Source organism: Callorhinus ursinus, unplaced genomic scaffold, assembly GCF_003265705.2.
Source record: "Callorhinus ursinus isolate GAN/ISIS: 27379988/994484 unplaced genomic scaffold, GSC_fseal_2.0 scaffold77, whole genome shotgun sequence".
Taxonomy (NCBI): domain Eukaryota; kingdom Metazoa; phylum Chordata; class Mammalia; order Carnivora; family Otariidae; genus Callorhinus; species Callorhinus ursinus.
In genome coordinates this window covers 4,047,624-4,072,928 of record NW_027397139.1, presented here as the reverse complement: position 1 = coordinate 4,072,928, position 25,305 = coordinate 4,047,624, and the positions used below count along the sequence as shown (strand labels likewise).

The 25,305-nt window shown below is 61.7% G+C and overlaps 1 protein-coding gene and 1 long non-coding RNA gene across 17 annotated transcripts in view; one reads left to right on the top strand and one right to left on the bottom strand.

Moving 5' to 3' along the window:
- Positions 1–25,305, bottom strand: part of TCF3 (transcription factor 3) — a 32,934-nt gene extending 7,629 nt beyond the window's left edge. For all 16 annotated transcript variants that reach the window (XM_025861155.1, XM_025861157.1, XM_025861158.1 and 13 more), the window contains exons 1-13: positions 25,236–25,305; positions 23,289–23,402; positions 19,806–19,878; positions 7,558–7,631; positions 7,259–7,337; positions 5,114–5,181; positions 3,932–4,061; positions 3,036–3,085; positions 1,805–1,907; positions 1,558–1,727; positions 1,339–1,471; positions 853–911; positions 672–750 (exon numbers count right to left, since the gene is read on the bottom strand). In XM_025861155.1, coding sequence (XP_025716940.1) covers positions 672–750; positions 853–911; positions 1,339–1,471; positions 1,558–1,727; positions 1,805–1,907; positions 3,036–3,085; positions 3,932–4,061; positions 5,114–5,181; positions 7,259–7,337; positions 7,558–7,631; positions 19,806–19,878; positions 23,289–23,360 — 1,090 coding nt within the window. In that variant the 5' untranslated portion in view covers positions 23,361–23,402; positions 25,236–25,305. The remainder of the gene's footprint in view (positions 1–671; positions 751–852; positions 912–1,338; positions 1,472–1,557; positions 1,728–1,804; positions 1,908–3,035; positions 3,086–3,931; positions 4,062–5,113; positions 5,182–7,258; positions 7,338–7,557; positions 7,632–19,805; positions 19,879–23,288; positions 23,403–25,235) is intronic.
- LOC141371569 (uncharacterized) overlaps positions 22,663–25,305 on the top strand; it is a 3,988-nt gene continuing 1,345 nt past the window's right edge. Inside the window, exon 1 of the long non-coding RNA XR_012376639.1 lies at positions 22,663–22,799. This is a non-coding gene — a long non-coding RNA (uncharacterized lncRNA). The remainder of the gene's footprint in view (positions 22,800–25,305) is intronic.

The window sequence follows — 25,305 nt, the reverse complement described above, 5'->3', positions numbered from 1 at the left end:
GCAGGGCCGACAGAAACTCAGCCCTGGCCAGGCCAGCCAGGTGGTTACTGGGAACCCACCCAGCAGACAGGTTCCCGGCTCCAAAATCGACGCCCCACGTTCTACGGGGAAGGCAGCCCAGCAGCACACGTGGTAGGTGCCCCAGGGGCCAGTCTGCCGTACCAGCAGCTGGAACCAGAGCTGGGCAGAGGTTCACCCCGGGGGCCCTGCACGGGCCAGGGCGAGGCGAGCGTCCCTGAGGACTCCCGCTGCAGAGGTGAGGCCCTGCGGGGTGTCTATAAAACTACCCGGCCTTCCAGGAACCTCACCACGAGCTGACCCCCAGGTAGGTCTTCTTGAGGACAGGAGGACCTGGCCCCCTTGGCAAAGCCAAACCCAAGGCATGCAACTGGTGCCTATCACGTACCGAGTGGACAAATGCCAACCTGTCCACACTGGGGAGTCCAGGCCTGTTACTCTGACTCTTGCACCCTCTGCCCGGCCCTGTGAGATCCCACCTGCCCCTCACTGTTCACAGAAAATGGACTGTCCTGGAGACCACCTCCTCCAGAGAGCCTTCCCTGGATGCCCATGGGAACCATAAGCCGAGGTCCCTCCAGCTCTCCACCCACTGAGGGCTGCACGTGCCAGATGTAGCCCCCACCCCTCCCCAGCAACCCCCCCCCCCAGACCTGCTAGGCCCTGTGGGGAGCCCACGGGGGTCGAGGGGCTGGAGGAGAAGTTATTGCTTGAGTGATCCGGGGAGTAGATCTGCAAAAGGGATGAGAAGAGACACGGGGCCACCAGTCAGGGACCGGCCTCTGGGGCTCACCAGCCCAGCCACCCCTGCCACCGCCGTGTCCCACGCCTCACCGAGGCCAATGCCTTCCCAAGGGCGTCCCCAGAGCTGCCGGCAGTTGTCCCGCGGGAGCCTGGGGGGTGGAGAGAGGTGAAGCCCAACCTCAGGGAAGGGGCATCGCCCGCCCCCAGGAGCTCCCGTCTGTGTTTGGCTGCCGAGCACGGAGGCCCCCACCCAGCACTGGGCAGCCCCTGATTTTGGTTAACGGCCTGGAGTCCTGCCCCCTGCCACCACAGAGGCTCTGGGGACAGGCAGGTAGGTAGCAGGACCCACGTGAACCATTTTCCTTGGAGCCTCAGTTTCCCCAGATGTAAACTGAGGAGCCATTCTTCAAAGGGCCATTTCCAAACATCAGAGGTGTGGCCCAAGGAGCCTGAGTTCATGTGCGGGGCAGGCCCAGGAGAGGAAGGACGTGAGTCACGGGGGCCCGGCTCCTGCACCCAGCCAGGCTTCGAGCTTGGAGGGGCCCCATCTGGAAGCGGGGTGAAGAGAGCCAGTACCCATGAGGCTGTCGGCCCCGCTGACGGGGGGCGTGTGGCTGGAGACACCACCATAGGCGGCTGTGGGGGCGGCGGAGAAGGTGGACACTGCCGGGAGGCCGCCGTTCACCTCTGTCCCGTGCAGCTGGTAGCCCTGTGGATGGGGATGGGGTCACGGGGGATCTGCCGGGGGCGCTGCCCACACGCCCAGCCCTGCCCGCACCCATCACGCGGGCCTACCATGCGCTCGTGCTGGTGCAGGCTGCCAAACCCACCGCCGCCGCCAGTCCCCACGGAGCTGCCACCACCGGGCGGAAGGGGCAGGGGCGACGAGCCCCCACCCAGCATGGGCCCAAAGCCTGCCTGGCCCGAGGGACTCCAGAGCTCGGCCGAAGGGTGCAGGCCGCCGTCTGTGGAGGAGCAGATGGTGAGGGGGGGTTGCCGAGGGACCCGGAGCCCCCACCGTCTCAGGTGAGCCCCCACACACCTGCCATGTAGAAGGGGGGGGGATAGGCGCTGCTGGGGGTCTTAGCAGACGGATAGGCGGCGGTGTCCCTGCCATAGTCGTCCCCCGAGCTGGACGGGTACACCTGCAGACGGGCAGATGCGGTCAGGCAGGAGGGGTCGAGTGAGACGGGGAGAACCCCGTCCCCAGTCCTTGCCCTCCAGCCGCCACCCCATCACCCTGTGCCGCTCCAACCCTTGCCCTGGGCCAGCACTCAAGGCTCTAGCGGCCTTTCCCTGCTCCTTCTCCACCCTCCACCTGCCGTCCGGCCTCCCGCCCCAAGTTCCAGCCTCTGGTACCTGAGGCCTTTGCAGACTGGACCCCCTACCAAGAATGCTTTCCCCCTCCTTCATCCAGCCAACCCTTCCTGATCCGCCAGAGTCCATCTGCGATGCCCCCAGCCCTTCTTCCTTGTTCCCTGTCCTGGAAGCCCCCAAGGCCCCAGCCCTGATCACAGAAGACGTGCGGGCTGCAGAGGCAGGGCCCTGGGGGAACAGCCCGCCAGCAAGATGGCAGGCAGTTCTAGGATCATGGCAACTTTGATCGGCTGGCGCTGCCTGGAGCTGAGGCCAGGCCAGCAGGAAAGTGCCGGGATCAGCTGGCAATGCCTGCCCTGGCACAGAGCAGAAGGAGGGAGAGTGGCCATGGCTCAGTCAGGCTCCGGGGTGCTCAGCTCTGATGTTCCAGTGGACTGGGGTGGGGACTCAGATGGGGAAGCAGGGGGTCGATGACCTCACGCACCAGACCCTCAAAGAGCCTCACCCGCACCTCCCAGCCGCAGAGCACAGTGCCAGCCCTGACCTGGACCCTGAGGCCTGCTGCACCATGGGTCAGCCCGCGGGGGCCGGCGCAGGAGGCCGGGCGGAGAGGGCGGTGGCCGAGCCGGGGACCCCAGCAAATCGCCGGAGCATGGCACAGTGAGCCCCGCCCGGCCCAGCTGGCACCCCGTGAACCCGGACCCCCAGGGCGCCCCCAACCCACTCCCGCTGCCAGGGCCCCCTCACACCATTCCCAAGGTGCCTTGGCCACAAAGAACATCGGACTCTCCTACAGGAGGGATCTGAGCTAGAGCCTGTGGGAACCGGCTGCGTCAGAGTGACAGCCTCAGGGCAGAAATGCCCCCTCCCCCCATGACACGCTGTGTAACCCCACGGAGAGGGCCCCCGAGCCTGGGCACTTGGCTTGTGGGACCCCACTCCGACCCACAACTCACTGAGGATGGGAGACCTGGCGGCACCTTCCGGACCTTCTTGGGCTGCGTGTCTGTGAGGAGCAAGACGAGTGAGCGAGCGGGGTCTGCCTGGCTCCCACCCTACCCAGCCAGGGACGCGGGGAGAGGCGGTGGCGGAGAGAGGCCGCCGAGCTTTCCAGGTAGTGAAATGACTGAAGTGCGGTTCCAGGCCCATCTGTACAGGTCTGGGGGTGTTTGGAACTGGGGTGGGGTCTGCAGCGGGGCGTCCCTCCCCACGCTCCCACAGTCACGCCTCCCCGCCCTGGGTCCTATGCAGTCCCCCTCCTTGCTCAACTCAGGGACCCTAAATCTTGACCCGCCGGGCTCCTGTAGCCACTCAGACGCGCGGCCAACAGGGACAGCCTGAGTCGCCAACACGCGTGACCCGGCGGAGGGGGACCGTGCAACACCCGCCTCCGGTTCTGGAGACCAGAGTCCTCGTGGACTATCGAGCGCCCTGGTTTCCGCAATTCTGCGTCCTGTGGCTGACACTGCCCTCTAAAACGCCCCCGCACAGGGTCAGTGGTGCCGGCCGGTGTTCCCAAGTGTGAGAAAGGCCGTGACGATCCAGTGGGGCAAACCCGCGTCAGGCGTGAGTCACGGCACGGCAGTGCCAACAGCAGGCACCCAGCGAGGCGCGTCCGGATGGGCACACACGACACAGGTTACGACCCGCCTGTCGGCAGGGACGCCACAGCCAGGGGCTCACGTGACCCTGACCTAGTACCCCTCTGCCCGGCGCTGGGCAGCAGCGACCCTGTGGAACGCGGCACCGAGGAGGGCATCTGCTCCTCTCTTGGCGAACCGCCTGCCCCCCCCAGCAGCCTGCGCTCCAGCTGTCCAGACGGGCCCCCCCCCGCCCCGGGCCCCCCACTCACCCAGTCCGCTCTCCGCGGCTCTCCGCCGAGGGTGGCCGGGGTAGGAGTAATACTGGGAGCTGCCCTTGGCGCCTGAAGGGGACAGTGGCCCGGGGCTGCCGAGGGCCAGCTCGCTGGGCAGGAAGCCAGCCTGGGGGACGAGAGGGGGAGATGGTCAGGAGGCCGGGGCTGGCACCCGGCCCAGCCCTGGCTCCCGGGCCAGCTCTGCTGGCAAACATGCTGGCGCGAAGGCGGGGGCTGCTCAGACCCTCATGAGGGGCGACGGGGACCCTCAGCGGGAGCTCCCTGCCTGCCCTGCTCAGGATGTTCCTCTAAGATGCGACCGGCCCCAAGCCACACGGTTCTTTTCCTGAATAAAGACTGAGAAACAAAACTGTTGCCAACAACCCTGCAGCCCCCACTCCAAGGAGGCTCAACATGCAAAACCCGATGGTTTAATTCTGCATGTTTTAATCTGAAGAGGCTTCCTTTCCTCAAGAGCAGAAGCAACTGGAGTTCAAGCCAGTTCTGCAGCTCGAGCAAATGGCAGCCCCATACCTCAGCCTGCCCATCTGTAAAATGGGTATGGGCGTTGTGGAGACAGAGGGGATGCCCCGAGGGCTCTGCTCTGGGTATGACCCAGCGTGCAAACAGGTGGCACCTCCTGGGACGAGGCCTAGCTGCACTGAGGAGTCACAGGCAGGGGACCACGGTGGCTGGCCATTGTCCACCCGCCCACCCCACCCTGGCCTCTCGGCTGGGTCAGCTGTGCTGGGTGCCTGTGGGGTGGGCTGCCCAGGAGGCCAGGGGACCCTAGGGCCAGCCTGAGGGTAGTGGGGACAAGGCCTTAGAGCTACCAGGCTGGCCTCCGTGTCCCTATCTGCCACTCGGGGGTGGGCACGTGTCTCTCAGACTCCTCCAGCTGTGCATGGCAACCCCCAGCCCGGACCCCAGGTCTGGGAGCCATGGGGCGGGGGCTGTGGCCTCCCCAGCATTCCCCTTGCCCCGTCCACACCCAGCTGGGCTGGCCCAGGGCGCGGTCCTGCTGCAGGTGACCAGCACTTGGCTCAGCCAGGGAACCCTCTGCAGATCAGACGACAACCCCAGGGGTAAAGGTGGTGGGGCAGACAAGTGACTGCCGCCCCTCACCTCACTATCCAGCACCAGCAGACCCAGGGCCCTGGCCTCAGACGCGGACCTCACCTGACTCAAGCCGCCAACACCTGCATCTCTCCCGAAGCCGGTGTATGTGCTCCGCTCGCTGCCCTTGCCTGGAGGAGGAAAGACTTGCTAGGAGCTGACCCCGGGGGTGGCCTGTCCCAACAGGCTGCCCCAGCGCCAGGCACACGCCTGCATACAGTGGGCGTGCTCTCTCTGCACAACACCCGGAGAACTTCGGTGGGATGCTGGTCTCCCCGTCAGCCTGGGGGACAAGCAGGGGTTGGGACAGACACTGTCCCAAGATGACCTTCAGAGGATTCAGCACACCACCAGCGCCCCCACTGCCCTTCCCTTCCTCCATTCACAGTCATGAGGCATCAGCTCCCAGGGGGCTAGGTTCCAGGGACAGGCTGGGAGTCCTGTGCACCTGTGAGGTTCAGCACCCAGCCAGTCGTTAGCTCATCAACGAGCACGTGACGTCCCCGGATGAGAGGGGGCCCTTCCCCCATGTGGGCAGGCAAGACCTGGGGCTGTGGGGACAGAGACTGCCCAGCAGCACCAGTGCAGACGAACGCCTGGATCTAGCCTCCCCTAAAGCAGAGTCCCTGGCTCAATCAGTCTTCAGCCGGGTGCTGGTGTCCACTGAGGGTGGACCGTTACCAGCCTGGACGTGAGAGAAAAATTCAGATGCTCGGACAGCTAACTGGAATTACTCTTGAGCTAGGCGAAAAAAATCTCCCAGTTTCCTTAGCATAAAATTACAATTTTGGACAAACTCTTGGAGCAGGTGCTGCTGGGGACTGGGGGGGCAGGGCTCCAGAGGCTGTGCCCACAGTCCTGCCCCCCGATGATCCCTCAGGGCAGACGATGCTGGGCCCGTGGAAGATCAGCAAACCAGGCCTGGAGGCCAGAGGCAGGGGGCGGGGTGTGTGGGGGGGGGTTGCCCCGGTCCAGGGAGTAAATGCGGTGGGGGTGGGGCAGGGGGTGTGGAGCCTGCGCTTCCTTCCTCCCGGGGTCAGCATGTGAAGCAAGGCTGGCCCGCCCAGCCACAGCTCTGGGCTCGGCCCAGGAAGGTGGCTTCCCCTCCCAGACTCTCAGCTCCCCCTGCAAGAACGGGTGTTGGGGTTCAGGCCCTGCATACAGCAGGCACCAAATAGGGGCCTCCTGAGGAGCAGGATGAGGGTGGCAAGGAGAGGAAATGGAGGTACTGCGAGGGAACCCTGTGAGCACAGAGAAGGTAGCTAAACCCATGCGCCGGGCCTGCACGTCAGGTGGGATGAGAGCTGGGGAGCCAGACCAGGCTGGGGGCCACAGCATGAAGCCCTGGGAGGCCTGCACTGTGCCCACCTCCCCGCCAGCTCGCCGGGTGGGCCTGGGTGCCACATGGCGGGCCGGGGACCCAGCTGGGCTCTGGGCCTTGCTGACCAGGCCTGGCCGTGGGAAACTGCCCACATCAGGAAGCAGGAGGAGGAAGGAACAGGCAGAAGTAACTGGAGTCCCTGCAGGTGCACAGGCCACCCCAGGCCACACGCGGGGCTGGCCTTCACCCTCCCGGTCTGCGAAATGGGCACAAACTCCCATCACACAGGCTGTCTCTGGATGCTGCCCTTCCCCCCTCCCTTCCCGGGCACCACGCTTGCCTGTCCAGCTCCCACCGTGCACCCGGTCCCGGGGACTCTCACAGCCACCCATTCATGTGGGCCCTCATGGTCCCCGAGGCTGAGCCTCCGCTAGCTCCCACAAGCCAGGGAGCCCTGCACAGGTCCCTTCGTGCTGAGCCTCAGTGGGCCCGTCTGCAGGTGGGCGAGGCTGCGGGGCCCCAGAAGCTGGGCGAGGCCTCATGACCCGCCACATGGAAAGTGCTGTGAGGGCCCCAGTCCCCCAGTCGGACACCGAGGCTCCAGCAGGGACAGTCCCCACCTGGGTCCCAGTGGGAGGGAGTCAAGCCCAGACCTGCCTGAATCCTGACTTCCGCGGCCGGCCCCAGAAGGGCCCAGCCCGGCTCTGACCACCTCCTTAAGTTGCCAGGACTCCTGAGGCCGCTCTCCCATGGGCAGCAGGCCACAGCCACCCACACCCTCTGCTCTGGGAGAATCCGCTGAAGCACAGGTGCCCTGAGCACTCTGGCCGCACCTGGAGGACCGCAGGGGAGCATGAGGGGGGGGACGGTGCCGCGCGGACACTCACCTCCAAGCCCCGGGCCCAGGAATGTGGATGAAGAGAGACTGCCGTGGGGCTCGCTGAAGTGTGTGCCGTCACCATAGGTCTGTGGAGGCAGATGGCTCTGAGAGGTGCTGGGGGGACGAGCTCCAGGAGGCAGCCGTGCCCGTGAGTGCCCGAGTCAGGGCCCGAATCCACGTCCCTGGGCCCATGGCCCCAGGAGACCAGGTTGGCCTCTGACTTCCCCCTGTGAGCCTCAGTTTCCCATACACTCCGCACCCCAGAGAAGGGAAACCCCGGTCTCGGGCCTCACAGAGGCTCCTTACCCGGCTGGGGTCAAAGGACGAGCTGTTCTGGTCGCCGGTGCCCCAGGAGCCTGAGCTGGGCCGGTCCTCCAGACCTGCAGGGCAACAGGAGAGAGTTAGGGTCACTCTCACCGCCACCCCGCTCTGAAGTCCACTCTGGCTTCCATCAGGTCAGGGAGAAGCCCTCCTTCAACTCAGCCGTGTTTCCGGGCCCTTCCTGACCCAGCCTGGCCCTGGAGTCTGTCTGGCCTTACCCAACCCTCGCTCTGCCCATATTTAAACTGCCAAGGGGGTGCCCAGCCGGCTCAGTCAGTGGACATGCAACTCTTGACCTCAGGATTGTATGTTTGAGCCCCACACTAGATATAGACGTTACTTAAAAATAGAATTTTTTTCCAAAGATTTTATTTATTTATTCACAAGAAACAGAGAGAGGCAGAAGGAGAAGCAAGCTCCCCATGGAGCAAGGAGCCCGATGCGGGACTTGATCCCAGGACCCTGAAATCATGACCTCAGCTGAAGGCAGACGCCCAACTGACTGAGCCACCTAGATGCCCTAAACAAAAATTCTTAAAACACAAGACAAACAACTGCCATTAGTAGGAAGCACCCCAGACACCCTTAAGGCCCACAGTTCAAAAAACAATTCTACCAGTTACCTCTGCCAGCAAACTCCTACCCATCCACCAAAGCCCCAGCCATGATGCCCACCCTGGGCAGAGCCCTCACTCTCAGAGCCTCCTCCCCGCAGCACCTAGTTTCTCCCTCTGGTCCAGCCCTGACCACAAGGGACTGGGGCATCTGTATCAGGCTCAGTCCCTCCTTACCCTGCAAGAAAGGTTCACGAGGGCACCGTGAAAGCTCTGATCTCAGGGAAGTGGGGGTCTCTCCCTTCCCATCACTGACAAATCAGGAGACGAAACCACTCCTTGGCTGAAATAACAGCACGGCTACCACTGACTATCTTCCAGGCCCAGGCTGGCAGCCCCTTCGGGTTGAACGGAGGCCACGGCGCAGTGGGGGTTAACCAGCGTGGCAGGGGATCTGGGTCTGGAGCGGTGGGGCAGGGCAGGGTGGGACCCTTATCTCCCCCCAAACACTCCCAGGCACCACCCAGGACTACCCCCCTCCCATGAGGCACACAGCCTTCCCAGGCCGGGGCTCTGACTCCATCCACCAGAGGCAGGCCCTGGGCCCCCGGCCTGGCCCCAGTACCACTCTGTCCTCAGTGTCCTTCTTCTGGAAACGGGAACACACCCCACTCTGCAGGACCCAAGTAAGGCTGGGGAGAGGTGGGCTGGGGGGACCTGTGCCTAGCCCTGCCGTGTGGGCCAGGCACCCACCCCCAGCTGCCCCGTGACCCCACACAGCTGGACTTTGGGGAGGTGACAAGAACCCCAGCAAGAACCCTTTAGCCAGCCCGTCTCCCCTGCCCCCGCTCATCTTTACCAGAAACTTTTTCAAATTTCATCCTATTGCAATGCCTTTGTGTTGATCATCCCCCCAAACTGGTGTTTAATTGCTGCCTGATTTGCATAATCATGCATATTAATCCCTCGGCCTAATGAATATGCATACACCACATTTAGATTTTATTTTCTAATCAAAAATTTCCACCGTAATTGCAGTGGGGGGGCTGCCTTAGCCAGGGGTTGGGGGGCTGCACCCGGCAGGGGCTCCCACCATTAGCCACCAGGTTTGGGGGATCCACATCAGGGAACAGAGTGGCCGGTGAGGCAGGGGTGGCCTTGGGCAAAGTACCAGCAGCCCAAGCCTCAGTTTCCCTCTACACCCACTTGCCTGCTACCCCTCTCCGTCTGGAGCAGCCCCCACCCCTGCAGCCACCCACAACATGCCCCTGCAGGTGCCAGGACCCCACTGCAGTGAGCAGGGAGGCCACGTCCCAAGACCACAACAGACCACGTCTGAGGACAACTCCCAAATGGGCACCTGCAGCCCAGCCCCTGTGGAGCCTGGCAGCATGTGAAGGGTACCCTGGGGCCCAGGGCCTCGCACCCACGGGGACCCCACAGGCTCCTGGCAGAGGGAACCAGGTCTGGCTCTGCCCTTCCTGGAGAAAGCCCTCACCGGCCCCCAGCCTCCCCTCTCCGAGAGATGTCAAAACTAGGGATGGCCCCTCCCCCACCACTCCACTAACAGTTATTAACCCCCCCAATTAATCGTACATTTTAATAACCATTATGAATATTCATAACATTCCCGGTCCACGTTCTAACAGCCTAAAGCCCTGCTGTCAGAACGTAATCTCTTCATGCCTTCCTTCTTTAAGGCTGGAGGTTTCGGGCCGAAGCGGCGGGAGGCTGCCTCAGGCAGAAGCGGGCCCGGGACAGGGCAGAGGGCAGAAGGAGCTCTGCCAGGGCCCACAGGTCGGAGCTTCAGTACCAGCTGGAGCTGGGGGGAAGGAAGCCACCCACCTGCCCAGGTGGCCATGGGGATGGAGGCCTGGGCTGCAGAGTGGGCGGCACCACTGGCCCTCAACGAGACCTGGTGCCCGCCGAGTCCCCTCCCCCGCAGACATGGGGGCTGGGCTCAGAAAGGCCCCCAGCAGACACTGGCCCCTGTCATGTGCTGGACTGCCCTGGGCCTGGGTTGGCAAACTGCAGCCCAGATACCAAGCCAGCCCCCCCAACCTCCCCCCATGTCTCCTGCTTTCTAAATCAAGTGTTACTGACGTGTGACCATGCCCATTTATTCCTGCAGAGACAGAAGGTCGCTGGCCCCTTGTGCAGAAGCTCAGCCAACCCCAGTAGGGAGGAAGATTCCCGAAGCTGGTTACTCTATACGAAGAAGCCCCACCAACAGACCTGGGTACCAGGGCTGGGGTTACGGCGTGGGGCAGGCAAAACCCAGGTGCCCACGAGCCCGGCTCTGTGAGTGCTCCCTCACCCACGTGCCCAGGCTAGACCCCCCCGAGCTGTCCGCTCTCCCTCCCTCCCTCCCCCCCCCCCCCCGTCAGAGCCTGCCTTCCCTGTCCCCTCCGCCACATCCGTGGGTCGTCCTGCAGCAGTGTTTCCCCCCGCCGGCCGCCCTCCGGGGTCTCCTGCCCACCTCCAGGCCTAGGGAGCTTTCTGAAGCAAAACCTGGCTCTGCCCCACCAGCAGCCCCTGCAGCTGCCCGCGGCCCTCAGGGCAGAGACCAGATCCCTCTCCACCACGCTCCTTCCCCCAGCTCATCCCTTGCCAGCCCCAACCCATGAGCGGACCCCCACCTACACACCCGCCCAGAGTTCTGCCGGCCCCCACACCCGCAGATTCTTCACGCTCCTTCAGAGAAGTCGCCTGGCCGTCCCCTCCAAGCCTGGGGTCCTCCGTGTATCCCTAGCGTTGCCCACGCAGGGCTGGCCGCCTGCAAACAGCCTCAGCAATGTCCAGGCCTCACTTCCTGGCTGCACCAGCCACTAACGAACCTGCGTCCAAGAGCACTTCCGCGGCGCCCGCACCGTCTGCCTGCCCTATCCCGGCCTCGCGTGGCTGCTCATCACCAACGTGGCCAGCATGACGGCTGGAAGAAACCTGCGTGACTTTTAATAAACGTAAGCTTAGATGACTATATGTGGCTCACGGCTGCAGTGCTGGACAATGCGGCCCCAGAACCCAACGACTGTAACAATAACAACAGCGAAACCACGCTCAGGTGACGGTGACGCGTCTAAAACAAACTAACAATGTCTAAGAACAGCTACTTGGAAGCGCTCACAGAATTCTTTTCTTCCTGCGGTTTATCAGGCGGCCAGGACACTAAGCCGGTCAGCTCTCCCTCTCACAATGAAATCCCCCCAAACTGTGGGGCCGGTCAGGCAGCCCCGGGGGCTCGTGGGGGAGCAAGGTCGACACCAGTTTGGATTTGGGGGCAGCCCTTCCTTGGCTGGGGCTGTGGGCTCCCACGGGGGAGGCCTCACTTCCTGGGATTTTGGGGGTTAACTTTTTTTTTCTTAAGATTTATTTATTCGAGAGGAGAGGGGCAGAGAGAGAGAACCTGGAGCAGACTCCATGGAACCTGACATGCAGCTCGACCCCACGACCCTGAGATCATGACCTGAGCCCAAACCAAGAGTCAGACGCTCAACTGACTGAGCCGCCCAGGTGCCCTGGGGGTCAACTTTTAAATTTCTGTATCATTTCAAAACGGGGGGGGGGGGATCTGCGAGGGGCATGCAGGGCCTGAACCCAGGCTCACTCAGCCTCCATATTCCCACCCCTCTGCTTTACCCTCTGCCTTCTTGTTCACACCCAAGAATGCTTCCTTTTCTGGTCTGCATAACTTCAAATTTTAGTAAGTTCCCAGAGTTGGCCGCGGCCAGAAGAGCCCCCTCCCACCCTGTTCTGAAAAGGATCATAAGTGGGTTAGAGATGTTGCCGGTAGGATGCGAGACCAGCAGCACGCACGACAGACGCAGGTGCCAGACAGGCCTGGAGCCCTTGGTACATCCACCCGAGTGTGGGGGCAGGAAAGCAGGGGTCCCCGCATGACCTGAACACAAGCAGACTGGAGACAGAAGAGGAAGTGAGTAGAGGCCACACCCCACCCTTTCTAAGAGCAGGGGGACCCCCAGACCTGGGGCTTTGCTCCTACGCAACAACCTGGGGCTTCCCTGGTGGCTGAGCCAGTCTCACGTTAAGGTGGGTCCCACAAACACATGGTAATTCAGAGAAACGGGGCCCACCCGGCTACAGAAGCTGCCCCCCAGCCCGCCGCGAATTTCAGGAAGACCCTCGTTCTGCTTCAGGCTCAAGGGGACCCGTGCGGTAGCTGAGTGTGGGGATGGGAGACCCTGCCCCCCAATATGAGCTCAGAAGCCAACCTGGGGTCTCTCCGCAAGGAACAGACAGAAGACAGAAACACACGTGGGACGCCAAAGATGGACCGAGATTCCGGACTCAGGATTTATCCCAGCAAACAAACCATCTGAGGCAGCAACCACCAAGCACCCTCAAGGTATTAAGGAGCCTGGGAGCTTCCGAAGTAGAAGAGATTTCAGAAAGAAAAAGCGAGAAAGCACGAAAAAACAAGCAGAGCGGTGACCCCACAAATCCACAGGAGACTTTGAAGGGCAGCAACCGAGGCAGTGGTGTGAGCAGCAACCATGTGGGAAGGGCGCTCCGGGCCACCCCGCGTGGTGGAGACGGGCAGCGCTCCCGGACAAGCAGGACAACGCACAGCACGACCTAGCCTGAAACCACACCCCGCAGAGCTGACAGCGCATGTCTGAGCTGTGGACCCGTACAGCCCACTGGCAACCTGAGAAAAACGAATGAAAACACAAAGAAGGAGATGAGAGAGGCACACACACGTGCTCCTGACGTCCAGGATGGACAAAGGTGCACGGCTCAGCTCGGCCGGAGCGCGAGAAGGGAGGCGGGTGGGCCAGGAGACCTCCCCAAGGTGGTGGTGAGCACCACCCACGCTGGCTTGCTGGAGGGTGGCTGTGGACCGCCGGGAGTGGGTGGTCGCCAACGCGACACCACCATGTGGAGATCAGCAGAGCACTCGGGGTTGGTGGAGCTGCACCCACTGAATCCTTGCAGCAGCTGTGGGGAGAGGTGAGGTCAGCTGCTCAGGGCCCCTCAGTAACTACTGGGCCCAGATTCTCACAAAGAGAAACCACGTTTTCTACGAGGGGCGATCACTTACGCCAGTCATCAGGATGGGGGAGAGGCTCATCCCTGTGCTTTCCCGCAGGAAAGGGACAATCTGGTTTCCCCTTGGGGTTGGAAAAGCCAGAAACGGGAGGCTCACACACGTCATTTAAACCACAAAGTCAGCAGTCAGTTTCCCGAACTCTGCGAGCCTGGCACTGGCGGAACACAGCTCCGGCCGAGCTAGGGAGGCTACGCACCAGCCGCCACGCAGACGCATCATGCAACACCGTGAGGAGCAGCTGGAACGCCCGCCTCCAAGTCCCAGCCCGAGGGGCGAGCCTTCACTGAGGACAGGCTGGACCGAGAGAGACAACCCCACTGACCTGAGCCCCGGGAGCCTCAGAAGCCACTGTCCTCCCGCCACGCACAAGCCCTGGGGGGCACATGCAGAGACCCACAGACATGCTTGTGGAGAAAGGGGCGCTGCTCTTGGTCCCTGACATGGAACACACGAAAGATGTGAACACAGTCATGCAGCAGACACAGACCCCACGGCCCCACGCCCCGCTGCACCTCAAGGACACGTGCATGGCGGCACAGCGGGCCCTGCCGTGGCGAGGGCGGGAGGCTCTGGGTCTTCCCAACAGGGTCAGGGCTCCAGCCGCACCCGGACTCTGCACCGGGGACCTCGATATGAGACGGGGGACAGATGCTCGCCCCCAGCCTGGAAATCAGAACTCTCCAAAGGAACTTGACTCAACAGGAACATTTTTAAAAAGAAAGTACCAAATTTCTCTAAAAAATAATAGAAATCCATGTAACTATGGCCACCAGACCCTGCAGAACGCAACCCCGACAGAAAAGTGTGACCAGCGACACCAGGCCCCAAATGGGAGGTCGACAAGTGCGCCGGCCCGCGGTCCGAAGTCAAACACAAACCAACCAGCCACAGGTCTGCGAGAAGTCAGGGAGAGAAAAGCAGTACGACAGCCGAACGGCAGTTTGACAGCGACGCCTCTTTCTGGGAAGAAAATCAGTAAGAGACCAGAGGCAGCTGAAACAGGACAAAGAACTGAAAGAAAAAGCCACTAGACTCAGAACCGAGGCATGGACTCTGCCTCCTGACAAACGGGGACAGGCGCGACTCTGGAAGCCGCTAAAGGCCACACCAGCCACCCTACCCTGTGTCCCAAGTGAGGGTTTTCCCCTCAGACAACCCCAGAGCTGGCAAGAGGCACCAACAAAATCTCAACAGGAATCAGTGCACGGAAAAAGGGGCTGGAATGCAAACAGGGAGGCGGGCCAGCTCCCCCAGCACCGGGGACGGGTCCCACTCAGAGGTCGCCGACAGAAGCCCCCGCCCACGCGACTAAGGACCGCGGGCAAAGCGCTGGGCCGGAGCGGGCCGATCTGTCTGGCGGCTGACACGGGGCACAGACCGCACCTGGGGACAGTACCAGGACGTGGAGAAGGAAAGTCAAGACCGTGCTCACTGGGGACATCACGTGGGACCAGAGGCAAGCACCCCGAGTGTGATAAACACACAGCTACAGGAGGATGGAGCTCCAGCGACCACCTGCATCAGCCCCAGTCCTGCTGACGAGCCCGACAAGCCCGGAAGCACACGCCTGCAGTTCTAGAAACGCCGGCCACTGTGAAAAGGCACACGGCGTCTGCACCGGGATGCGGCAGGTGAGGGGCCCGAGGATGGCTGGACTGGTCAGCCAGAAAACCAAACCAAGGGAAGGGCACCAACAGGGATGTCAGGAGGCAAGCAGGACGAACAAGGCCCCCAAAGCACGGCATGTAAACTTCTAGAGCACCTGGACCACCCTCACCAGGGAATGAATGCAGGACAGAACAAAACGGAACCGTAGAAGAGCCAAGCGTCCCGTACGTCAGTTTCTAAGTTTCTCCTCAAAGCTGTACAGATCGAGAGAGAGAGAGAACCTGAACAGACGGGGGAAAAACCGGGTTCTGACCTCAGGAAACTGCAGTGGAGACAGATGGTTCCTTCCCAAAGTCAGCTATGAAGTCGATGCTGCAACACATCCCAACAGGGTTTCCCCCCGGGGCAGGGCCGTGGTGTGAGCCTCCCTGGGATCAGGACACAGAACTGCGTGTCTGTGGGGGGGGGGCCCTCCGAAAGCACAGTGGGGGCGGGACCGGGACACACCACAAAGCGCTGGCAAGTACCACCAGGGGCACCGAGGCAGGAAGACGGAGAGACGACAGGACACAGAAGGTCACGGCCGCCTGGCGCCCGAGGAAGCGCCCCCCAAACCCCCGCCAAGGCGCATCCCGGGCGTGACTCTCAGGCCCGACTCAGCTGCTCTCTGGTTCCCTGATGCACACGCACTGCTTCTGGGCACTACCTGTCCCCTGACGCGCACGATCCTTCCCCAAGCACAGCTCCACGCATAGCTCGGCCCGCACCTCTCCGCTCCAACGGCCTCGGTCCACTCCGCCGGGCTGCGTTCACGCGGCTTTAACCCAAAAGGTGCGGGAGCAGAATTGAGGTTTGCAAATAGGTTTTTTATTTCGTTCTCCTCTTTGTTTTTCTCTAGTTTTACTGCACTTTTCTCATGGGACACAGCTTATGCTTGAGTCTTTTTTTCTCTCACATTAGAAGTTTTCACTGTGACCAGCATGCAGCCCGTTTCCATAAAGGGGGTGTGGCCTCTCACGGACACATGCTTCTACGAACAGGCACCCCCCAGAATCACCCGGAAGCTATTACAGGCCCCCTCCCAGCCTTTCCAACAGAGCTCAGGTGTAGTCCCACGGGTGAGCCCAACGTGTGCACCAGGCTGGGAACTGCTGTCAGCCCGTGACCACTTCACGGTCAAGATTCTCCACCTCCCGCTTCTTTCTCGTGGCTCTGCTCTGCCAAGGATCACCAAGGATCATCTGCCCTCCTGCATCTTTTCCCATATCCTCATTCCTGACGGAGCAAGCAGCGAGGGCTTTCGAGACGCCCACATCTGCACTGCTGAATGAACGGTGTCGCCTGATTCCTAAGGATTTCTCAGAAACGGCACCAAGGCTAGAACGCCCTAAATGAAAAAGACCTGACACCATACAAATTTAATCTGTGAAACAGAGACCGATTAAAAATCTCCATCGTTAACAAGTTACAAAGTTAGGAAATAAACTGCAACGTAAGTCACAAAAGACTAACATCCTTTCTACGCAAAGAGCTCTTACAAATCAGTAAGAGCAGTAGCGGGTAGGGGTAAGGGACACCACAGGAAAGCAGCATCAGGGAGTTACTTGGGATGGTTACTAAACTCACCCTAAGCGCAACAAGAACGATAATCTTGCTTATTTCACCAACCTGTGAGGACTAAGGACTCAAAACGATCCAGGCTTGATGCCTGGAATACAGCGCTCAACAAATACTGAAGTAAATCGTGGTTGATAAGTATTAGTGTTGCCGTTGTTAAAAGTTCATTGGGCAGCAAAGAAAAACTACTACTGATACGGCTGATAGAGCCAACAACCTGGACGGGTGTCCAGGGAATTCTGCTCAGTGAGAAAAGCCAATCTCAGAAGGTTACACAATCTCACGTGGTTTCACGTATTCCTGACATTCTCAACATGACAAAACCAAAGCTAGAGAATAGCCCGTGGCCCCCAGGGGTGAAGGGTGGCAGGTGGGTGTGACCATGAGGCAGCGGGCAGCAGTAACAGCTCCACATCTGGACTGTGGCGGTGGGCTAAGGACGCTCCACGCAGGCTGGAAGTGTGCAGGCACCCCCACCCCCGCACTCACACCGATCATGCCTGGGTGGTACCAAGGTCGGCTCCCATGCTACGGGCGTGCAGGTCTCTCTAACTGCCCGTCTATGATGATTCCAAAGAAACTGATCAACTACAAAGAGGGGCGGGGCTCAAAACAGTAATGGAAAACTCATCAAAAAAGAACTCACGGCCGATGAACTTCTGAAAGGGTGACCACGCATCATGAGTGACATAAATGCCCCCTAGAACAGCATATTCCTTGTCACCCATGAAGCGGGAGGGGAGGTTTGAAGACCTGTGCTGGAGCAGGGGCCGGGCGGGAGGGGCACGCTCGTTGGGAGTCCACCTCCACGGGACACCGGCCCCGGACAGTGCCGGCGCGGTCTTCGACAGTCCCGAGTGTAGGAGTTTTACCCTAAGCACGTGTTACATTCACAATTCTGCTAACGAGAAAGCTGCCCAGAAATGATAAACAGGTGTCCTTTGCCCCATCCGTACACTCTTCCTGGTGTCCAGGGCGGCCTCGGACCCTGCGGTTTCCGGCAGATGTCACGCTATCACACGACTCTGTGCCTCATGGTCTCCCGAAAGAGGGGTTGGGGACACATTCTCCTCGAGTGTTCTCCAATCCAGATACGAATCAGAAGACCTCCACCTCAAGTGATGCACGTCCCTCTGCCACCACTTCTCAAGCAGACCTTCCACCATGCCACTCACCGTCAGAGCCACTGCCCACGTGCTAACAGAACGGACCAAAGGGGACAAGCTGACTTAGGCAACGTGAAGGTCCACCGGACCAGAACGCACGAGGCGGACCGGCCCAGAGGAGGCGCGAAGCTGGGGGGGCCCATGAGCATCCGGGAGCCCCTGGCAAGCATGTACGACCAGCTGAAGGAGGGCGAGCTGCCTCGCTCTGACAGGGGCAGACCTTCCCTGAGCCCACCTGCCAACGGACCAGCAACCTGCCCCCTTCCCGGCGTCTCCAGCCCCACCAGGAAGAAGGTGGAGAAATGAGCTCAGAGCAGAGAGAACCCTGGGGTTCTGGCCAAGCCCAGGTCCCGAGGCTCCCAGGTCTGAAGGCAGGGCCAGGAGGGCTGCACCGGGACACACCCACACCTCCAGTTTACAAAGTACTCACACCCCCGGACTCGCTGAATCATCTGGCCGCCGGCACACACCCTTTTACAAATGAAGAAACCGAGGCTCACGGTCACACCACCTGACACAGGCGACACAGTGTCTTGTGCCTGGAATGGCAGCCAGGACGGGCCCTTTCACTCCTGGTCCCACGGCCCCAGCCACACCAGGCTCAGGCTGGTGTTAGGGGCTTGAACTGAACTGGGTGAGGGGCCCCTGGCTGCATACCCAGGACGGGGGTCTCCCAGGCTGGAACAACCACACCCTGTCCCCATCCAAAGTGGTCAGGGCAGGGCCAGAAATGGGCAGCTTAGAGGGGCACCACCCCTAGGAGCTGCGGCTTCGATGACTCGGGGCTGCTGGTCCCAAGTGGACCCCGGAACAGGGAAGACAGCCTGGGGCAGGGGCCCAGCGGGAGACAAGAGCATGCCTGTGCCGTCTCCTCCAAGGAGAGCCCCAGAACCTGACCCTCTGCCCAAGCCAGAGAAAGCGTAGCACCCCAGCTCCTGGGAGATACTTCTAGAGGGAGGGAGCGAGATGGCCTGTGGGGATTTCCACAGCTCAGAGAGGACTCTGTCCAGCCCTGCAGCCACTTCCTCAGGCAGAGGGGAAGGCCAACATGGTGGGGGTGCATGACAAAATGTCCCTCTCCTTGTGGAGGGTGCCTGAGCACAACCCACCCCTGAAAACCTCCCCTTCCCCAGCCAGAACACACTAGATACCCCAACAGAATTAAGAGACAACTCCAAAAAAGAAACTTCCACCCCAAGTCCCAGAGTCACAGAAGGACACACGCCCAATCCTGAGACCCTGGAAAGATGCCAAAACCCAAAGAGTGGCAGCAGATCCTGGTTTCCCTAAGGGGTTCCCCCAAATCCCACCAGCAACCAAGGTGGACTCTTCAACGTACACAAGGCACCCCTCTCTGCCCACAGTCCTCCAGGGCTCCCACCTCCCTGGAGTAAAAGCCCAAGTCCTCCCGAGACCCCAGGGCCCTGCAGGACCTTCCTCATTCCTCCCTGCGCTCCCCTACCCCCTTTCGCTCACTCTGCTCCAGGCACACCGCTCCTCCTTGCTCTCCCTCCAACACACCAGGCCTGGTTCTGCCCCCAGGACCTTTGCACAGGCTGTGCTCTTCACTTTGAACCCCCCTCGGGTCTCTGCTAAAACAGCACCTCCTTGAAGACCGTCCCTGACCACCTTGGCTTTGCGACCACCTCCTCCCTACTGCTCTGCTGCCTAACCCCTGTGGTATGTGCCTTCAGCAGGAAAAAAGGCTCTGTCCTCCCCCTACCATGTCATGGGTCCTCAGTGCCTGGTAGGCGACCGACTCACCCAGGTCTGCTAAGGACATTCCTAGTTTGAATGTTCAAAATCCCAGATGCCGGGACCACCCCTGGGTCCTCAGCAGGATGGTCAGCTACCCCAGTGCTGGGTCCCATGTACGGTACTCCCATAACATACACCTGAAAAAACAGCCGGGAGCTGGACCTCTCCCTGGACTCGTAACGTGGGCAAGACTTAGAAAGGGCTGATTCCAGCAACTCCTGGGCCTCCATCTCCCCCTTAAACTGGAGACCCAGGGCCCCACAGGGACCATGGGGACCCAGGAGGCTCAAGTCCCCACCTCACATGTGCCCCCTGGCCCCAGGCCCCTCACCCTCATCCCACTCGGCTGGGTGCCGCCCCCAAGCACGTCCTCCTTTGACGTCCCCTCTGGGTGGCCCCGGCACCGCACCCCGCCCGGGGCTCCCAGCCCACCCGCTGCCCCAAGCCACGGGGTCCTACCTGAGCCTCCAAACTGGGCACCAGCCAGGGAGGTGGGCCGGCCCTTGCCGTTGGCCACGGGCAGTGGGAACATCTGTGGGAAGAGAGAGAGAGAGGGGGGCGTGGGGGCCAGGGCACAGCTCTGCCTGGGGGTCCGTCCCACCGGAGACCCCAGGCAGGAAAAGCAGCTCCACATGGGGAAAGCACGGCCTGCTGCCGGTAATGGCACATCTGGTAGAATTTAGACACTCTGCTGGGAGGATTCCCGGCCAGCTCTGTCGGTGGAACGGGCAAGTCTTTATCTTGGCGTTGTGGGTTCGAGCCCCACACTGGGTGGGTGCAGAGTTTACTTAAATATTAAAAAATAAAAACTCTGGGCGCCTGGGTGGCTCAGTTGGTTAAGCAGCAGCCTTCGGCTCAGGTCATGGTCCTGGAGTCCCGGGATCGAGTCCCGCATCGGGCTCCCTGCTCGGCGGGGAGTCTGCTTCTCCCTCTGACCTTCCCCCCTCTCATGCTCTCTCTCGCTCATTCTCTCAAATAAATAAAATCTTTAAAAAAAATAAAATAAAAAATAAAAAACTCTGCTCTTTGCAGCTGAAATAACTGATTTCAGGACTGGAAACCCTTTACTTGCTCTCAGAAACAATACAAAGTTGTCCTTGACTTTTCAGCTTTAAAAAGTTAGAGTATTGCTCCCGGAGCCCAGCAGCAAGGGTGAGCTGTACACAGGCCAGAATCCCCTACTGTCCTGCACGCCCCTGGCCCTGAGCGGCAGGCACGTGGGGAGGGCAGCTCCGCCCAGTCACTGGGATGGGAGGAGGGTGACCTGGGTCAAGCGTCCCCCACGTGCCAGGTTCTGTATTCACTGGCTGCCTGGGGTCCCTCATCACATCTGCCCCTCAGGAGAAGCTGAGGCCCAGAACGCCGGGAAGCTGGAGGAACCTGGGAAAGGCTGTGCCCACCCTCCAAGAGGTGACTTGGTGGTTCTCCTGGGCACCGTGTGGGAAGGCCGCCTCCCCCACCCCCGACCCGGTCTACCCAAACCCACCATGTTAAGTCCCTCAGGATTAAACAGCTTAAGAGCATTAGCCAAGAAAACCCAACATCAACAAACCCTTTTGCCACACAAAACAAAACATGTCCATGCCCTAGTCCCAGAATCTAGGTTTCTAGACTCCATCTAGGGCCCAAGTGATTAAAGGTGCCTGGAATCAGGGCCAGGGGCTCACTGGGGAGCTGCCGACGCCCCCAGCCCCCTACCTACCCCGCTCAGCCAGGAGATGAGGGCACAGTGCCTGTGGGCAGGACTCTCGGGCGGCGTCACGAGCCCCGTCCCCACGCCCCCACGCCCCGTTCCACGGGAGGGAAACAGAGGCCATGTGCTCAGCTGGCCTGGCAGGCGGGGCAGCAGGGGCTCATGGGAGGCGTGGAGCCTGGCGGGAAGCAGGTTCTCACTGGGTCTGCACCCCCTCCGGGGGCGTGGTTGTGCTCACTCAACTGGCCCAGCCTCCCCAGGGCCCTATTTCCCACATAGGGTCCTGCCCCACTGGGGAAACTGAGGCCTGCATTGAGGGAGAGGTTGACTGAGCCACAGTCAGAACCAACCGGAGCCTAGGCCTGGGGGTCAGGAGCCAAGCCCCTGGGGGTGGGGGGGGCCCCATTCCAAGTCTTTGTTTTGTCCCCTAGGGTACCAGGGGCTGCGCTGACGTGGCGTCTGCCACAAGGGGCACTGGGCCCTGTCAGCCCTGACACTCCCTCCCCCCCCATACCCTGCAGCCTCAGTCTTCTGTGAAATGGGCCCAGGGCCCTGACCACACGGGACACTGAAAGCCAACCACGCAGGCGTCCCCCACTGCTCAGAGCCCACGTGCCCTCCAGGCCCTGATGAGCTTCCTTTCTAACCATGGAGACTCAGGGCCTGGCAGGGACGGCGGCTGGTGCCACGGCTTAGCCGTTTCTTCGTGTTGCTCTGACAGTCACCTCTCCTGCTGCACAGGAACTCGGACCCGCAAACACTTCCCTTCCAAACCTTTCCTCAGTCTAAGACCAAGTGAATTTAAAACACAAATCCACTCAGGTTCTCTGGGGTAGGCGGGAGCAGCTACAATGAGACCACGAAGCGACGGGGGAGGAGGCGGGGGCTGTCTGCACCCAGTGACCCGACCAGGCCTCTCTCCTTGTGACAAGGACGGGGAGTGCAAATCCAGCTCCAGGTTCACCCCAAGGGAAGACACAGGGCACTTTACCCCTCGGCCTCAATTTCCTCATCTGTGAGATGCCTCACTGTTTCGGAACCGGGGTGGAACAGACGTTTGGGCCCACCTGACAGAAGGGGCGGGGGAACGAGGGGTTCAAGGCTCTCAGACAGAAGAGGCAAAGGGGCCAGGTCTGACCCTGTGCCCACCACGCACCCCCCACCCCAGTCTGTTCCAGCTCAATAGTCTGTGACCTGTCAGTTTAACAAAAAAACAACTGAGCTGCGCTCTGGGTTACTCAGCCGGGGAAGCAAAAATAAAACGGGGCTTAAAAACGGCTCAAAAATACCAGTATGGCCCTTCCGGGGCCGGAGCCCTCTGTCCCGTGGGCTGTGTTTTTCCACAGGATGGCTGCTGTCGTTTCGGTTTGGGGACTTTTGTTTTCGACAGGCCTCAGTGGCCTGGGCCTCGTCCTGGTGGAGGGTGAAATTCAGACTGAAAGTACCCTCCCCCAACCCGTTTCAAATCAAAATAGTGCTTCCTGGCGCAGGAGTGGGAGGACTCAGGGAAGTGTCCCCGGGCAGGCTGCAGAGGTTCAGAGGACACCCGGACCACCCGACACTGGTGACAGCTGACCCACTGCACAGATGAGCACAGCGAGGCCGCCACTCCCGGCACCCAAGGGCCCAGCTGAGCTGTGTGATGCCCGGGAGCCAGCACCCTCCCGGGAGCTCTGTCTGGCCAGGCGGTGCCGCCCAGGCCTGCCTCGCCACCACGGAGGGACGGCAGTCATGGGAGTGACGGTAGCAGCTACTGCCAGGTCAGAGCGTTTCCTCCGGGCTGTGCTGCCCAGGGATTCCCACGCTCCCCAGATCTCCTACGGCCACCTGCCCGGTCCCCCCGCTCCTGACCACCCATCACGCTGGCCCCACTGGCTGAGTAACTGAGGAGGTGGACCTCACCGACGGCGCTTCTCTTCCTCACTCAGGCCCCACACCAGCCATCTCGGTGCTGGGTGCCTTTTTTTTTTTTTTTCCTTTTTTACCCCCACGGCAATAATAACCCCGATCACACCCACTTTCCAGGTCAAGAGGCCAAGGCCACTGCTGGCCCATACCCCACGCACCCCACCGCACCCCAAATCCTCCAGCCCCCCCTCCCACCAGGGAACCCTCCACCCAGCCAAGTTTGAGGTCTGGCTCTTGGCTGTTGGGGTATTTCTGGCGGATGCTTCTGTCCCAGGAAGCCTGGGGGAGCAGGCCCACACCGAGGCAGGGCGGGAGCCCGGGAAGGCGGGGCCCTGGCTTACCATGCTGAAGTCCAGGAGATCACTGAGCTCCTTGTCTGTGCCCACGGGCGCCATCCTCTGTGGCTGGTTCATTCTCCAGGGCCCAGGGTGGGCACCTCAGGCCTAGAGACGGCCCTACAGAGGAGGGGATGGACACACGGGAACACAGACAGCAAGGAAGAAGAGATCTGAGTGACTGTGGCAAAGGTGAACAGATGGGGAGTGGAAGAGCTGTTTTAAAAAAGCCCTTCTAACGGCCCTGAGGGCTTGGGTCTTCCCAGAACGAGCCCCTTCCTGACCCTGGGGTTGGGGGCAGGGCAGCCAGGACTCCCTGGTTTGGGCCCCTGGAGACCTCTCCCTAGAGCCCTCAGGGAGTATGAACAATGGGGGGGGAGTCCGCGAATACACATTCCCTAAACTCCCTCCAAGACCACCAGGGAATCAGATTGCAAATTTTAAACGGCACGCAGGGTGGGAGTGGTCCCATCACCAATCCGCCAGAACCCGCCCCTCTCCCCCTCCCATCTCTCCTTTCCAACCCCCCACCCCCGGACTTGCCACAGCCAGGGAAGGGGGAGGGCAGCCCAGGCCCCATCCCAAGGGAAATTTTGTGACCCCTGCCCCCCAACAGCTGTCACAGCGTGTTGTAAACCAGGTCGCCCCCAAATTCAAAGCTAGAAACAATCTTCAGTAAAAAGGCACAACCGCCTTCCTGATTCCCGACTGAAAGTAGGGAGGGTGCCCGGCGCAGGGACCTACCTACAAAGCTCCCCTCCACCCTTAACCTCCTCCCCCCACAAAAAAAAACAACTGAACTGAGAGCAGGGAGAAAAAAAAAAAAAAAAAAAAAAACCACCACCACCACCACCACCCTAGGTTGTTTTATTGTCACGATGTATCCGGGAATTATTTTTAAGCAACTTTGAAAACATCCCTTGCCTCCCGCTCCGGGGGTGGGGGGGGGTGTCCCCAAAGCAGGGTTTCCCCCGCACGGCCCCAGGGGCCTCCATTCCAGACCGCGGGTGGAGGCTCACCTGCCTGGCCCCCATTCCCCCCACGCCCCAGGAGAGGAAGCGGAGGGGAGCGCGCAGCCCCTCCGGCTTCGGTCCCGGGCTTCCCGGGCGGCTGCGGGGCGGAGGGGGTTCCAGGGTCGAGGGAGACCCCGCTTCGGAAGCGGAGAAACCCCCGCTTTGTTTGCCACCTCGGGACGAGGTGTGAAACGGCTGCCCCAGCGCCCCCTCCCCCGCCAGGTCTTTTCTTCCTCGGAGGGCGTGTGAAACTGACTTTGTTGAGGAGTACGAAACCGCACTTTTTTGTGGGGTGGTTGAAACCGATTTCAAGGCAGACCCGAGGGGAGCTGGAAACTTGTGGGGTGTCGCAGGACTCCGGGGGCCTGGAAGCGGCCTCGGAAGGAGGAGGAGGCGCTGCGAGCGGCCGGGGGCCCGGGGCCCCCGCCCCGCCCCGCCCCCACCCCGCCCGCCGCGGCCGGTGCAGGCGGGCGGCCCGGGAGCCTTTGAAGCCGGGCCGCCCGCCGCCGCCGCCCCGGGCCGCGCTAACGCGGAGCAGATGTGCGCGCCCCGGCCCCCCCTCCACCCCCCAGCCCGGCCCTCAACCTGCGCCCGCGGGGCGCGCCGCCGCACCTTCCCCGCCAGACAAAAGGACGCTCCCCCCGCCCCCTCCAAGCTCCGGCGCCCGTGGAGGGGGCCCCCGCCGCCCGGCCGCCCGCCCCGCCCGCCGCGCCGCAAAGTTTCGCCAAGTGCGGCCCGGCGGGCTGGGGGCGCGGCGCGGAAAGTTGGAGAACAATGACGCCCGGCCCGCGGCGCGGCGGGGAAGCACCCCCGGACGGAGCCCCCGCCCCAACGTCCCGGGCCCGCGGCGGCGGCGGCGGCGGCGGCGGCGGCGGCGGGGGGAGGGGGGCGGGCCAACTTCGCACAAAGCCGCGGGGCCCCGCGGTCCCGGCGTGCTCACCTGCTCGGCGCGGCCGGGCCCGCAGCGCGCGGGGGGCGGCGGCATGAACGGCCCCCCCGGACAAAGGGGC